The 16,047-nt window shown below is 54.7% G+C and overlaps 1 protein-coding gene across 1 annotated transcript; it reads left to right on the top strand.

Moving 5' to 3' along the window:
- Positions 1-778: 778 nt before the first annotated feature.
- Positions 779-9,568, top strand: Cbx4 (chromobox 4). The gene is made up of 5 exons (XM_021213290.1): positions 779-1,042; positions 1,190-1,233; positions 2,390-2,455; positions 4,465-4,531; positions 4,746-9,568. Exons 1-5 carry the CDS (start codon positions 974-976, stop codon positions 6,150-6,152), a joined length of 1,653 nt encoding a protein of 550 aa, XP_021068949.1. The 5' UTR covers positions 779-973; the 3' UTR covers positions 6,153-9,568.
- The last annotated feature ends 6,479 nt before the right edge of the window (positions 9,569-16,047 follow it).

Genomic DNA, 16,047 nt, shown 5'->3' with positions numbered 1-16,047 from the left:
ACTGCCCCTTCCCTGCGAACGAGTGAGCCAAGTGTAAATTAGAAGCCGTTCAGAATCTTGGGTGGCATCGGATTCAGAGCCCCTTTCTGCTGAGGTTCTTGAGTGCTAAATGCCCCGTGGCCAGCTGTTCCTTTGTCCCTGTCTTCGCCTCTCCGTGCTCCTCCACTTGTCCAAGTCCTCAGTCTTCTGGCTCTTTCTCTCCCCACCTCGCGGCCTAAATGCTGGGAGCCTGGAGGGGCGGGGCGGTGGGCACCGAGGGTGGGGGCCTGAACTGCCCCCGCCTCCATTCCGCCCCCTGCCGGAGAGTCCCCTGTGCTTCCAGAGCTCTGCTGGACAGATGTAGTTGGGAGCAACTGTAAAGTGCAGCGGGTGCTTCCGTGGCCCCCAGCAGGGATCCCCGGGCCGAGCACAAGCAGAAACAGAGACCGAGGGTGGGGACGGGAGAGTCCCAAGTGTCCGGCTACGGATCAGAGTGGGCCCGGTCGAGGTGCCCACCCTGGCCGCCTAGGCAGACACACCTCTATTCCGCGGCCCCAGCTCACTTTCCCGGCTCTCAGATCCCTCCCCTGCACCTCCCCGCGCCCTCCTCCTCCCCAGCCTCCTCCCGCGCCCTCCTCCTTCCCTGCCGCCCAGACCGGGGGCCTCCGGTAGGCCGGGCTGCGCCAATCCGAGGCGCGTCCCGCCCCCTGACGCCGAGCTGGGCCCTGCGAGGCCCCGCCCGCTGACGTCCGGGATTTGCATGAGTTCTCGTGCCGCGGCGGCCCGGGCTCAGTTGTCTGAGCGAGTGAGCGCGAGCTGAGAGCCGGCGGGTGCAGGCAGCGGCGGCGGCCAGACTGTTGAGGGGCGAGTGGCGGCGGCGGGGGCCGGGCGCGTGGCGAGGTCCACGCACAGGACCGCATCGGGGCGCCGGCGGGAGCTAGCTGTGCCTGCAGCCGCGCCGGCCGCTTGCGCCCCTGCGCGCTTGGGTTCGGCCATGGAGCTGCCAGCTGTTGGCGAGCACGTCTTCGCGGTGGAGAGCATCGAAAAGAAGCGGATCCGCAAGGTAGGGGTGGCGCGCGGGTGGCGGCGCCGAGGCGCGGGAGCGGCGGCGGGAGCAGCGAGCGAGAGGCGCGGAGGGGGTGGGGAGGCTGCGGGCCGGAGCCGGGGATCCCGCGGAAGCTGATGGAGTGCTGTCTCTTCCCCTCTACAGGGCAGAGTGGAGTATCTGGTGAAATGGAGAGGCTGGTCCCCCAAGTAAGTGGTGGCTGGGGCCGGGTGCCTCGGCACCAGGCGCCCTGGCCGGCGGACCCGTGGAGCTGGTGGGGTGGTGGGGGAGCGGACGGGAGGCGGGGTGGAGGTGGGGTGGAGAGAGGAGGGGGTGGGGAAGTCGGTGGCAGGCACTGGGAAGCGGAGCAGCCGAGCCCGAGCCGGGCGCCCTGTGTTGTGCTCCGCTCTCCGGGAAATGCCATCACTAATTTATGCGCTAAAAGGAGCCGAAGGAGCTGGAGAGACGCGGGGCCGAGCCCGGGAGGCCGGTGGAGGGAGGGAGGGCGCAGGCACTGACTGATGTGCAGCAGAAAATGGCTCCTTTCCCCTTTCCCTCCACCGAACGGCTCCATATTGCAAAACCAAAAAAAAAAAAAAAAAAATTTTTTTTAAAGCGACGAAAATGCAATTGTGTGCGTCCTCCCTCCTGGTGGTGCAGGGTAGGGAGAAAAAAAGACAGAAAATGTTGAGAACTGTCACTGCAGCTCTTTCGATGGGGAATTTTTTCTTTAATTTGAAATGCGAAGGCACCGGATGGAGACAGGCGCAGGCACACACACACACACACACACACACACACACACACTCACTCACTCACTCTCGGAGAGGGAGAGGGAGAGGGAAAGAGAGAGGCATATTTTTGTACTGCTGAGTATTTGGGGTTTGCTTGCCAGTGACAGCGGTCTCCTGGGCCTTGAGGGGGTGGGGAGGGCGCTGAACTATGAGTTGCCGGATTAGGGGTCCAATGCAGACCAGCTGAAGCCCTACTGGAGACTTGGGCTGGGGATAGGAGGGGGACTACGACTTTGCTTTGGGGCTGCTTTGCACGAAGGGTTTCTGGAGAGGAAAGTGGCCTTGGAACACGTCACAGTAACATGCTTAAAATTCTTAACGACTGCAAAATAAACTGGTAGTTTCGTTTTTCTTCACCCCCTCCTTTCCTCCTGCCCTTGTGTGTTTATTTTAACTTGGGGGGTAATCAAGGGCCGTGTTAGGCCTTAAGAAACCTACTGTCCACCCTCCATATCCACAGCTTTTGATTCAGGAAGCCACATAGGGCCTTATGTCATTCCCCAACCTGGCCTTTTTTTTTTTTTTTTAACACTCTGCCCCCCTCCCGCCCGGTTCCTTTTTCACTTGCAAGATATAACACGTGGGAACCAGAGGAGAACATCTTGGATCCCCGTCTGCTGATCGCCTTCCAGAACAGGTGAGCATCTCCTAGCGGCTTGCTGCCCTGGCCTTAGGTGGGCCATAGGGGATGACTGCTTGCAGCAGTAGGAAAAGGGGAAGGGGTGGGAGGGGGCAGGCAGGAGCCCCACCCCCAACAAACCCGGATGGGCAAGGCTGCGGCCGGGGCTTCTCTAACCATGTCCTTGGCGGTTGCTGCAGCTTGGGAGTGGGGGCAGGGTAGGGCTGGGGAAGGTAGGCTTGTGTTTTGGGAAACTGCTGGAAGACTACGTGGAGACGACCCTGGATCTGCCTAGGAATACTGTACCTGAATCCCTGTGGCCCCCTCCCTTGGCAACCTTGGAGCCCCACCCCCAGAGCCTAGGTGTTGCTTGCTTTCTGCAGCCACTGCTGGCTTGGCACGGGCACCTCGCGGGGCAGCTCTGAAGGAGCTGGCATTGTGAAACCGCCCCGAACGTCATGGAACTGAACTTAACCTTTTGGCAGCCGGATAAAAGTTGACAAGGCCTTATGCCCCCAACCCCCGGGGGTGGGGGTTGGGGGGGCAGTGAATAGATGCCGTCCTGAGCCTGAGCTCCTCACAACCCTCGCTGCTGTATTTTGTGGGCTAAATTGCTCTATCAGATCGGCGGAAGGTTGGCCCGAGGGCATGAGTGAGCGCTGCCTGGCGGTTGTGGGGTGCCCATCCTCCTGCAAACAGATGCTTGCCACGATGCAGCTGCTGCAGCTGGATTCACCACTGGTGGCTGTGGTTCGCTGTTTCGTAGAGGTGGGGGAGGGCGTGGAGGAGGGGGAGGAGTCCTCAGAGCCAGGCCACCCCCAGCCTTCCATCCCTCTTCTATTTTGAAGTATTTCCTGTGGAGCTTTTGCCACTAAAACTGTAAACTCTAGACCCTGAGAGCCAAAGTTGCTTTCTCAGAACACCGGGGGTGTAGGGCAGGGAACTTGCTCGCACCGACTTCACCTGGGACTTCACGCTGTAACCATGTCAGCGGCTGATGCCATGTTGCATAATGGGTCCCTGAAGAATTATAATCCAGGCTGTTGCAATGCCATGCAACTTTGGAATCAGACCCCAACCTGGCCCCAGGGCATGGCAGAACTCCTCTGGGTTGGCTCAGGGGCTTTGGGGTGGGGGGTAGCTGGAGACTGGGTCTCTGATCCAGAATTTGACCACCTCTGGAGACTCGCTCATGGAGGGCTGGGCAGGGACAGTCACTCTTTGGGTGGCCAGAGCAAGCGAAGTTTGCTGGTGGTGATCAAGGTACCCCCCCACCCTTAAACTTTATTAATTTGGAAATCGGAGTAGAAAGGATCTCGAAGGATCTCGCTCCTCTGAGGAGGCGGTGCTTCGGGTAGCCGCCCCGCCCACTGGCTGGGGGGTGGGGTAGTGCCGCTTCTGGTTCACCAGGTGGCTGAGAACCTGGCTAGACCCTAGCTAGCGTCAGAGGCAGTCCCCATCCCCAACCCCTAATTGGCTTATTTGCCGCTATGTAAACAAGGGCTCAGTCCCTCCGTTTGATGCCTGGCCGTTTAAGAAAAGGAGTCCTCCCTTTCAACTTCAGCTCTCTTTATCTGAATCTTAATGAGGTAGTTAGTATCCACGCTTCTGAGCAGGCAGGGTCCTGAGGTCAGCACGCACCTCCCGTTGTTCCCTGAATTCCTAAACCCAGTACTGTCTGCAGAGCCACAGGCCCAAAGCTGTGCTCAGCGCTGTCTAGTCAGTGCTGTCTAGTCGGCTCCAGGCAGCGATCTTCTGGACACCAATACAGTGTTGTAGCAGGTGGGGGAAGGGAGGGAGGAGAAAGTTTACATCTAAGTGTCACGTGGGGGACCCCTTCCTCAGAAGCGGGAGTGTTACTGAGGACATTAAGAAAGGTTCCCAGCAGACATAGGCCTCTTCTGCCTCCAACTGATTCCTACCTTTCCGTAGCAAAAGGAAGGAGGGTCGGTCGGAGAACTGGGTGCTACTGACCTTATGGAAACCTGAGAACAACACTAACCTTGCGGCTGTGTTCCCTCCCCCAGGGAAAGGCAAGAGCAGCTGATGGGATATCGCAAAAGAGGGCCCAAGCCCAAACCGCTGGTGGTGCAGGTGAATATTCTGAGCTGGTCCCGGGATCCCAGCACAAGCCCTTCCCTAAACATTGCTTCCCAAATTACTTATAGTTCCCGGGAGAGCACCCCAATTGCACTAGAACTTCTGGCCCTACCCCCTATGATGCAACCTCCACCCATGGGAGCTGGAGTCTTCCGGATGTTCCCGGCCTGCCATAGGGCCAACCTTTCCCCTCCTTTATCCCCCTTAGGTACCCACCTTTGCCCGCCGCTCCAATGTCCTGACTGGGCTTCAAGACTCCTCCGCTGACAACCGTGCCAAGCTGGAGTTGGGCACACAGGGCAAGGGCCAGGGGCACCAGTATGAGCTCAACAGCAAGAAGCACCATCAGTACCAGCCACACAGCAAGGAAAGGTCCGGTAAGCCGCCCCCGCCAGGGAAGAGCGGCAAGTATTATTATCAGCTAAATAGCAAAAAGCACCACCCCTACCAGCCAGACCCCAAAATGTACGACCTGCAGTACCAGGGCGGCCACAAGGAGGCACCCAGCCCCACCTGCCCAGACCTGGGCACCAAGAGCCACCCTCCTGACAAGTGGGCCCACGGAGCTGCAGCCAAAGGCTACCTCGGAGCAGTGAAGTCCTTGGGGGGAGGGGGAGCTCCAGGCAAGGGCTCGGAAAAGGGCCCCCCCAATGGCATGACACCAGCCCCTAAGGAGGCAGTGACCGGTAACGGCATTGGGGGCAAAATGAAAATCGTCAAAAACAAGAACAAGAATGGGCGCATCGTGATCGTTATGAGCAAGTACATGGAGAACGGCATGCAGGCAGTGAAAATCAAGTCGGGCGAGGCTGCAGAGGGCGAAGCGCGCTCCCCCAGCCACAAGAAACGTGCTGCCGAGGAGCGCCATCCCCAGGGCGACAGGACTTTTAAAAAGGCAGCCGGTGCTTCTGAGGAGAAGAAAGCTGAAGTGCCCTGCAAACGCAGGGAGGAGGAGGCTCTGGTGTCGGGGGACGCTCAGCCCCAGGACCTAGGGTCTCGAAAGCTCTCCCCGACCAAGGAGGCCTTTGGTGAGCAGCCGCTACAGCTCACCACCAAGCCAGACCTACTGGCCTGGGACCCAGCCAGGAGCACACACACGCCCGCCCATCACCACCATCACCACCACCATCACCACCACCACCATACGGTGGGCCTGAACCTCTCCCATGCGCGCAAGCGCTGCCTCTCTGAGACCCATGGCGAGCGTGAGCCCTGTAAGAAGCGGTTGACTGCCCGCAGCATCAGCACGCCGACCTGCCTCGGGGGCAGCCCGGTCTCCGAGCACCCTGCCAACGTATCCCCCACCGCAGCCTCTCTGCCGCAGCCGGAGGTCATCCTTTTGGACTCAGACCTGGATGAGCCCATAGACTTGCGCTGTGTCAAGATGCGCAGCGATGCCGGGGAACCGCCCAGCACACTCCAGGTGAAGCCCGAGGCTCCGGCGGTGGCGGCTGTGGTGGCGCCGGCCACTGTCTCGGAGAAGCCTCCCGCTGAGGCCCAGGAGGAGCCAGCGGAGCCCCTGAGTGAATTCAAGCCCTTCTTTGGGAATATAATTATCACTGACGTCACGGCGAACTGCCTTACCGTCACTTTCAAGGAATACGTGACGGTGTAGTGGGAAGGAGCCGCGCCCACTGGGACTCGGCATCTACAGAGGTTCCCAAGGAGAAGATGCCCCAGTCGCGGTGGCCAGGCCCTTGCTCACTCCCTGGGATCCCGACTGAGTTGCCCACCTCTTACTGTCTCCTTCCACGTGGTGCCTGCGGTCTCACCGCCACCTCCCCTTCCCTATAGGAGACCTGAGCCCTCCCTGTGGACCACCAGAACTGACCCCGCAGCCCCGAGGCGATCTCAGAGCTATAGTATTATATTTTAACCGTGCTAACTGTCAAGTGCTGACTCTACTCCGGTTTGTACGTGGTGTTATTCTTGAAATGTATTGTTTGAGCTCAGAAGGCCCGACTATCCCCCTTAGGGCTGATATATACATATATATATATTTATTTGTAGGTATTTATATATTGAAATATAAAAACCTAGATTTATGGAGTTTCCTCTAGATCATGTTATATTCTATATCAGACAGACTATTTTAAGTTGGCCTTTTCTTTCCTCTTCATTCAGTATTTTGATTTTATTTCCCCTTCTCCAGGAACTGCGACACCAGTAACCTTGGTATATATTTTTTGATACTGTACACATGGGTGTGTTGTTTCTATGTGCAAAAAAAAAAGTTTGTTAAAAGGCTAAAGAGCTCTCTAGAACCTGCTGCTATAGAAATGTCTGAACTATAAGCTTCCAATTATTACCTGCTTGAATGTAAATATTAAATGGAGATGTTGAAGGTGGAATTCAGTGTCCGAGATTAGCTCCAGGGGGATGTCAGAAGATGAGGGAAGGAGGACAGATGACCCTCTTTTACCCTACTTCTGCCTAGGTCACATGGAAAAAGACTGTCTCTAAAGCTAAGTCTTTGCACAAACCAAGCTGCCAAGCCTCTGGGGTCTGGGGTCTCCAGAGCAGCTCCTTCATTGGAAGGTGACACGGTGTGGGAAAGTGAGATGTGCTAGCCTGGAAGGGTGGAGTGGGGGGAATGTATCAGTCACCCTGGCCCCTGGGGCTTTCTGGCTGGCGATGTCCACGTAGCTGGCAAACCCAATAATTTCTGGGTTGTAGAGGCACGGTGAGAAATGGGTGCGCTGCACACCCCCCTTCCTGGATCCTGACTCAGGCTGGTGGCCCTTGCCCCGCCCCCCCAAAACCAGGCCTAGAACGTTCCTCAGTCCTCTCTGCTGTGGACCAGGGTACAAGTGGAGTAGACCCCAACTCTTTGGGGCTGTCCTGTTCTGACACTGTCGGTCCCGCCCCTCCAAGGAAGCCGAGGAAGCCCTTTCTCTGCCAGGCTCTCTCCCCGGAAACCACCAGGCCAAAGGCCAGGGCTGGAGCAATGGAACTGCTGTGTTGGGGACCAAGGGCCTTCTGCTGGATGATTTGGGAGGGGGTGACAGGGCGCTGAGTCTGGGCTGCCACCCTATCTTCCTTAGCTGCGTGAGCTGGCACTGGTTGCTCATCCCCTTGGTGGCAACTAGGCCGAGGTGCTAGGTGTGGCTGGAGAAGGGAAGAAAGGGGTTAATGGCCCCTAGGCTAGGGGTGCGGCTCGGCGGGCCAGGAAGCCACCACCAGCGGCCAGCTTTCTGCAGACACAGCGATCTTCCTCTTGGTTCAGTGGCTAAACAGGCCCTGGGGCCTCCGGCCTGGGGAATCTGGTGAGCTTCAGGATTCTCCCGGCTGGCAAAGCCTCAGTTCGGGACCAAGGGTCGAGCCTATAGTGACACGGGGCAGGAGATGACAGCGTGGTTCGGAGTGTGTGTTTGTTTGTGTGTGTGTGGTGTGTGTGTGGGGGTGCTGAGGTAGTTCGAGGGGCAGAGTTGGGAAGGCTGGGGAAGAGATGGAGAGGAAGGCCTAGAGGGCGGGAGGCTCGATGCACGGAGTGGCCAGTTTTGGCTGCAGGCCATCAGCGGCTGGGACTGGGGGAGGGGCGCGGGGCGGGGGAGGGGAGGAGGGAAGGGAACCGCTTTTTTGAAAAAGCCTTTGGGAGTTTGTAGCCCCGGCTTTTGTGAATTGTCCCTCCCACTACCCCATCCCCGGGAGCCCCCTTCAGAGTGAGTTAAACACCCCTCCCCCTCTGTGTAATGAACGCCCTTTGCCACCCTGTGAGTGGAGGAGGCTGATCTTGCTTCTGGCAACCGGCCTGCTCAGCGCTAGAATTGGGCCTGTCCTTCACTGGCTGGTGCACAAAGGCCCGTGCCAGGCAGGAACCTCAGCCCCTGCTTTTCCAGTTCATGAGAATTGAAAACTCCCGAATGCTGCCGATCAGACCCAGAGGTGGAGCCTTGGCAGTAGGTCTGGCCCCTGAGGTGGCCCCTTTTCTGCCAAGCTTGGGGAGAGAAGCGAAGAGGCGCGGAAGATGGCTCTCCTGGATGACTACTAGTTCACTAGTCTTCCTGGAAAAGCCTGGTCCACAGGTGCCATGACTCCTTGAAAGCTGGGGGGGGGGGGGGGGGGGGGGGGGGGGGGGGGCGGGGCATGTGGAGTGAGGAGCCCCAGTCAGAGGGTAAGTAGAGGGGCAGAGGTCTAAGGGAGCAGATAAGGTGCCCAGCCTGGTCGTCAAGACCCCCATCTGTCCCCAAGGGGACAAGGGCTTGTCATTTACTGTATTCCTTTGATGTCCCATGAGCATCGTGGCTTATTTAGTCCCCAGAAGGACAGCTCTCTGTGACACGGATTTGAGGTTCTGATGGGCATTCCCTAGCTCTTGCCTTGATTCTGGAACCAAACTGGCTGATCCCAATCCTGCAGAGGCTCCGCGCAGGACCTCTCAGCCCTCGGTGCTGGTCTCAGAGGACAAGTCTTGGGGATAGAAGCAGACTTCCTCCTCCAAGGGGCACTTGGGCAGAAAGGGTTCAGAAGGCTCTCCTGGTGTGGGTGGTCCCTGACCAGCACTTTGCCAACAGCTGGTCACAAGCTCCCTCTTTGAAGGAGAGAGTTCAGATTCAAGGGTAAAAAGGAAGGCTTTGCATTCTACACATACCCAAACTGTCCAAAAGGCTTCCCCCCCCCCCTCAGAATGAACCCAAACCTTTCTTACTTTGTTAAGCCTCAGACACAGGCCAGAGTTAGGAGTGCAAAGGCCCAGGGGTTATTTGTGAAGCCTCCTGTCTGAAGCCAGCTTGACTACAGCTCTGGTCTACCAGTAGTCTGCCTGACTGCCTCAGCTTACTTCCAGAAGATACAAGTTTATCCCACAGTCTTTACTCCATCCTTGGACACCGCAGTTGGTGTCATTTGTTGGGGATGTCCCACAGATGTAGCATGGTTTGGGTCTAGAGTTGTCAGGCCAATCAAATAAGAATTTAGGGTTCGTAGCTCAATTTGGATAGCGTATGCATGTGACTCAATCAACAGCATGTGCCTATAAATCGATCACAAGCATGTAAATGCTTGTAAATAAATACATATTTTAAAGGTTGATTTCTTTTTCTTTCATGTGTATGGGTGTTTTGCCTGCATGCATATGTGCACACCACCTTTGGACCTGGTGCCTGCAGAGAGCAGAAGAGGGTATAAGAATTGAAGTTTTAGGTGGTTGCAAGCTGCCATGTGGGTGCTGGGATCCAAACCTGGTCTTCTAAAAGAGCAGTTGGTACTTACAAGTGCAATAATACATATATTTCATATGTGTATGTATGTTATATATGTATGTATATGTATATATGGCAGGTAATCCTGTTCCTCTCCTTCTATCTCATGAAAGCTGAGATCACAGGCATGCCCCATCATGGCTGGTTTTAGGCAGTGCTGGGAACCAAGCCTGGGGCTTCTTGCATACTAGACTGTACTCTACATCTTCAGCTCTAGAATGAGTCATATTTAGCATATATGTATGTCCCAGGAAACATTTGAGACATACTTCTAAAGCAAAGGCAAATTTGGCACTATTTTAAGTGAAAATGAAATTTAGCTGGGTACCCTAGATTTGGTCTGGAAACTATTTTAGTCCCAAACTGTCACCCTGTCTGTCCCTACGTAGACATCTCAATAGAGAATCACAGAGGCCTAGGCTGGGGGTGGAGTGCGAATTCTCTGAGCTTTTGACACTCTGCGACAAAGAAGGAAGGCCAGATTTGACATTTAGCCTTTGTCAGCAAACCTCTAAGACATTCAGGAAAACAGAAAAGATCTAGTTGCAGTGCCTTCTGCCTTTGCCCCAAACTCTTTACCTTTCTATGCTTTTAAATGGTCATCCTGAAGGCAGAGCCGTTGCGGGAGCCGATAAACTACATCAGGAGGCAGCCTTAAACATTTTGGAATACCCCTACCTTAAGTAAACACTCAGATCACTGTTTGCTGGAGAACAATTAAACACCTTGTGTCAAGTGCAAAGTCTTTCCACAGCTTCTGGCCCACAGCGTTGGCTTGGCCAAGTAACAGATAGAATAGAGATGTCCAGCTCTCCACCACTGTTGTCTGAGGTCACCTCTCCTCTAAGCCAATTGTCCTCAGTCCCTTCAGCACGGAATGCTGATGTCCAGGGGGGTCCCAGTCCTCTGGATGTTGGGGAACGATGCTGGGACTGCAGTCAGGATGAGGGCCTCGTAGCAAACGTGTCCTAGAAGAAAGCTGAAAAGGCAAGTGTTCGGAAGCGAGTGGATTCTGTGACCCTGTGACAGTGCTTGTGGGTATCTGAGGGGAAGATTTTAAAGAGGAAATTGTTATTGAAGACTGTTATTCTTGGATACAAGTGTCTACTTCCTGTGGCCCCTGGTTCAGAAACCTGCCCCTCCCCTACCTATCGCTGTGGTTTTCCTTCACAGTAAATGATAAGTTAATATTGGTAGCTTCTAACTGGGTTATAGTGCCAGCTTCCCCCACCCCCATCTCCCGGTGGGTCCTGGTGCTGCTTCGCAGGTGATAGGATGAGGGCGCAGTGCCTAACCTGTGCTAAGTCAAAGAGCCAGGTAGAGGGGCAGGGTCCACAAGCCACACCTCTGCCTCTCGAGTCCTGTTCCCCATCTCCCAGAGTCTGCCTTCAGAGGCAGGCCCAGCTCCCTGTCGCCTCTCTGAAGCTGTAGGTCTTTCCAACATGGCGCCTGCCCGAGGAACACCTAAGATCTTCACAATTCACTGTCACCTGTCTCCTCTGCCCAGTACTCACTGTCAGCTGCACATGCTAACTGATGTTTGTCTCTGGGCCTTGAAGCTCTTGGGCGGTGGTTCTCAACCTTCTTAAAGCTTCGACCCTTTAATACAGTTCCTCGTGTTGTGATGACCCCCCCCAACCAGAAAACTATTTTTGTTGCTACCTCATGTGATTTTGCTACTGTTATGAATCATAATGTGTGTATCTGCATTTTCCAGTGGTCTTAGGTGACCTTTATAAAAGGGTCATATGACCCTCAAGGGGGTTGAGACCCCCCAGGTTGGGAACGTTTGCCTCAGGGCACTAAGCTCTTGGAGAGTTGGTTATGTTACTCCAGGTAATTTTTCAAGCTGCTGCTGCCGCTGCCATCTTGGTCTGCTTTGAGACAGGGCCTCAGGGAGCCCAGGTTGGCCTTGAACTCATTATATAGCCAAAGTGACCTTAAACTTCCGTTGAGTTCCGGTCTTTCTGTCTCTTCCTCTTCTGTTGGGATTTCAGACATGCGCCATCGCATGTGCTGGTATTGAGAGTTGGGGCTTTGTGTAAGCTCTCTAACAATTGAGCTATATCCCCAGCCCCTTGTATGTAGCTCTTTTAAAAATATTCATTTTTATCTGTGTGTTGCACTTGAGCCCAAGTGGCTAGAGGCATGGAGCTGGAGTAACAGGCAATTGTGAACTGCCCAAGTTGGGAATTGGTAATCAAACTCAGGTCCTGTGTGGGAGCAGTAGGTGTTTTTGACCGCTGAGCCATCCCTCCAGCTCTTGTATATAGTTCCTAACAGGAGCCCTTAGGTTCTGATACCTCACGTGTGTGTCTATGTATGTCAAGTTCTGCGTGTGCATGTGTATGTGACAGGGCCGCAGATTGCTAACCATTCAGAGCATCCTAAGCCATGGGTTGCCCAGGAGCCCTGATTCAGGCAGCTTGCTCCCCAAGGACACCAGGCCCATCTCTCCCCCACCAGGAACCATCTCTCCCCCCAACCCCCAGGAACCAAGCAGATGTGCTAGGATCAGCTCCTCTGGCTCCCACCGCCCCCTCACTCTACCTCTGTGGTTTGTGAGAATTTCTTCAGGCTCCAGGTAATTATGTAGTAATTGAATTTAAAGAAACAGACCCTAAGGATAACCCTGGAGAAAGATGCAAGAGGAACTGTGGTTTAATTTCCACACAGCGGGGCAGCCATCTTATCCTTATGGATGTGGTTTGAACGTGTGACTCAGGACGCTGGACTCCATGGCTCCTTCTGTGCACACATGAACACACAGCCTTCTGTTCTCAGGCAGGTGTGCTGGGCTGTGCGTAAGGCCTAAAACACAGAGCCCACTCCGCTGTAGCTGCAGTTGTCTGCGAGGTTTCATATCTAGGTTGGAGGCAGGGAGCTGGCATGGGTGAAGCATGCTCTAAGATGATGAGAATGCATGCATGTGTGTGCACACCTGTGTGTGCATTCAGGGCTGGGGGAGGCGGACAGTGCCACCACCTGTGGTAGCACAGACACCTCTCCCCTTGAAGCCCCAGTAAAATGCCCCACACCATGGAGCTTAAAGTCACGAACACCTCTCCCCCCCCCACACACACACCCCTGGAGCCTTTCAACCTGTGCCAGGTGCCCTATAAACCTCCCTGGATTTCCTTCCTTCCCTGTTTCATCTGAGAAATTCTTCACTAATTCCACGGTGTCTGGTTTCTCATTGTTTCTCTCTGCTTCAGACAGCCTCTTGGGGGTGGGTTTTGGAAAGGTGTGTTTAATGCTCTGGTCCTTCCAAAAGGATGCGTGTGTGTGTGTGTGTGTGTGTGTGTGTGTGTGTCCACACTTGCTTTGGCTGTCCTTGAAGACACTGTCAGAGTAGTGTGCGCCATCCTCTCCTAAGGACAGAAGCAAATAGCCATCCACAGTCAGAGACTGTTCCAGCCAACTCAATTTCCCTAAAGCAGACTTCAACCTGAAGAACGGCCATGGGGCACAGTTCCCTTGGATTGCTGTGTGCTGATGAAGGCGGCGACACTCCACTCTTTAAGGTGGTACTTACTGGATGAGGACAAAGGAAATTGTAGCCTTTGGGGAGAAAACCTAGGCTTCCCAAATGTGCAGAGGCCCATCTAGTCCTTCCTACGTGAAAACGCTGGGGGTAGGGAGGGAAGACTCTAGTGAGCAGAGCCCCTCCTATAGACATCATAAAGGATCCAAGTGTTTAGTGTGGATCGCTATTTCCTGCTTTGTTTATGCTGCCCCGCCTTCCACCTCCCACTAGAGCTGGAAAGGGCAGAGGGAGGACCCTGCGGGGTGAAGGAGACTCCAGACCAGCTGTGTTCACCTCAGCCTTCCATGCTTCTTGCTGCCGCCGGCTCCTCTCCTGACACTAAAAATTATTTATGTTTGCAAATTGCTTTTGATTCACGTGAGTTACTCCTTTGGCCTGCCAACAGGTCTGGGGACAAGAATTACCCAGCTTGTGAGCTGGGAACCCAAGGGAGACAGATGAAGATGCAGCGAAGTGGAAGTTGGAAGCCGTGGGATTTGGTCTCCGCTCTGATGCTGCGGAGGCCATACGGTCCCTTACCTGGGCCCTGGATTGCTCAGCTGCAAAACAAGAGACTCATGGTTTGCCAGTTTTCCTGGCATCTGTGGCTCTTACATTTTATGAGCTCGGGAGTCACCCAGAAAGACACAGCAGACAGTCTCTTGGCCTTCTGGCTGTTCCCTGATAAACCCTTATTTCTATGGAGCCTGAGGCTGCCCAATCCTAGGCCAGCATGAAGGACTAGCTGGGTGGCCAGGAACGCCTCTCTTCTTTGCCTCTTGCTCACTGGTTTGCTCGGCACTGTCCTTGATATCCCCGGTTCTGTAGACGAAAACAGACGTCTACAGGGGAACAGGAAGGGCGGAAAGTCCCCGAGGCTGGTCCAGGAGAGAAACACACACAAACACAGGAATAATTACTGTATTCCCAAGCAGGCCAGAGCAAGAATGGCTTGCGGAGGGTTGACGAAGTCACCTGGGCTACTGATGGGGAAAAGGGTCAGACTGTGATGGTGAACCTCAGAGAGCTGAGTCCAAAGAACTTCTGCCTCAAGCCTCTTGCTCCGCAGATGGGGAAACTGAGCCTCCCCTAAACCAGAGTCCACATCAAGGTGAACTGTTAATGTCACTAAAGAGATCATTCTGTGTGTACAAGGGGTTCTCTGGGCCCCAGTGTGGAGCACCGTTCACTCCCTCTAACACTGACTGTATTGACAAGAGTGATTCTGAAGGACTCAAAGTCCAATGTCACTGTGGGAGTAAGTGGCCACATGCACCTGGAGAGAGAGAGCACCTCAGCCTGGATTCACTTCTCTGGATTGTGGTTTGGGGCCTAACCTAAAGAGAAGATACGCAGGGCTGGGCTGCTCCTAATCTGCTGGCAGTTCCTTGAGGTAGAGCGATCCCTTCTGACCTCAGAATCTTAAGTTGGTTGACTTTGGCAGAAACAGTGTTTACTCAGCCCTGACTCAGTAACAGCGAGCCTCAGGGCCAGCCTAGAGGGGAGTTGGGGTTCTGTGTACCCTATGGTGAGAGAGTATCTATGGGTGGGCACATGACAGCTGGATCAGGGGGCCTTTCCCCCTGGCTTTTACAATCCAGTCTCAGGCAGGTGTGACACCACTGAGGCCCTGTTGTTTCAGGGAGTTCCCATCCCCCTTCCCTACATGGCAGGCAAGAGGTACAAACGAGAGACTGTACTTAGGGAAGAGGCAGGCCCTGCTGACCAGAGGCTTGGGCTGAGTGACTTTTGGCCTTCGAAGGGGTGTATTTTGGAGAGAAACTGGAAAGAGAGATAATGAGACCAAAACAGAGAGCGTAGAGGAGGGGGTGTGGGGAGAAAAGTAACCAAGAGGGGTCCAGAGAAAGAAGGGAGGAGGGAAATAAGGGGGGAGGGAAGAGAGGACCAGGAGGAGAGATGAGGGGTAGCGAGTAGGGGGAAGAGGAAGAGGAAGGGTTGGCGAGATGGCTAAGCAGCTAGAGGTGCTTGCTGCCAAGCCGGAAGACCTGAGGCGGATCTCTGTGTCGTGCGTGGTAGAAAGCTCCCACAAGTTGTTCTCGTGGATACACAAACACACATACCGTAAATAAAAATATAATTTAAAACTGTTTTATAAAAGGAGGTGGGGAGAGGATGAGTTGGGGGACCCAGAACAAGAAATAGTGTGTGCTTCTAACAGACAGAGAGAGGTAGAAACAGGTGAGAGGAGAAACCAAGCAGGCAGATAGGCAGGAAGCCCAAAGGCTGAAGCAAGGTGGGGAGAAACAAGGATTCCAGGAAGCTGAGTTAGAAGGGTCCAAGGGACCTGTAGAGGCCAGCACCCTGAGCCTCCTGGTGACAGGCACCAGAATGTCACTGCAGTGGGCTCTCTGTCAGAAATGAAGATCTTGCTAGAAGGAGACCCTGCACGGTGAGGGGAAGACAGAGAGCAAGACCCTGTGCAGGGAGGGAGCAGGGATCCTCACCATCCAGGGCCGCCTTTGGGAACAGGGAGAAGGACTAAGGAAACTGGCTAACTCCAGAGCACTGGGTGGATGCAAACAGCTAGGTGCTAATCGTTGTACCATGGTCCCCTAGGAGAATGCCCTGAGCTTAGAAGCAACTAGGCACAAAAGATCAAAAAAGTACTCAACTGAAGAACAGATATGACGCCACACACCTGTGATCTGAAGCCTCGGGAGGTGGAGGAAGGAAGCTGAGATTCTGGACAAACCTGAGCTCTATAGTGAGAAGCTACCCCAAGTGAACTGAAGCAACAGCAACAGAGAGTCAAGTCCCAACAC

This window comes from Mus pahari, chromosome 14 (assembly GCF_900095145.1).
Source record: "Mus pahari chromosome 14, PAHARI_EIJ_v1.1, whole genome shotgun sequence".
NCBI classification, from domain to species: Eukaryota; Metazoa; Chordata; class Mammalia; order Rodentia; family Muridae; genus Mus; species Mus pahari.
The sequence above is the reverse complement of the archived record's forward strand: the minus strand, read 5'-3'. Positions and strand labels throughout refer to the sequence as shown.

Coding starts and splice junctions, on each gene's coding strand:
- Cbx4 (XM_021213290.1), top strand. CDS start 974: ATGGAGCTGCCAGCTGTTGGCGAGCACGTCTTCGCGGTGGAGAGCATC. Junction 1,234..2,389: donor TGGAGAGGCTGGTCCCCCAA/GTAAGTGGTGGC, acceptor TTCACTTGCAAG/ATATAACACGTGGGAACCAG. Junction 2,456..4,464: donor CTGATCGCCTTCCAGAACAG/GTGAGCATCTCC, acceptor TCCCTCCCCCAG/GGAAAGGCAAGAGCAGCTGA.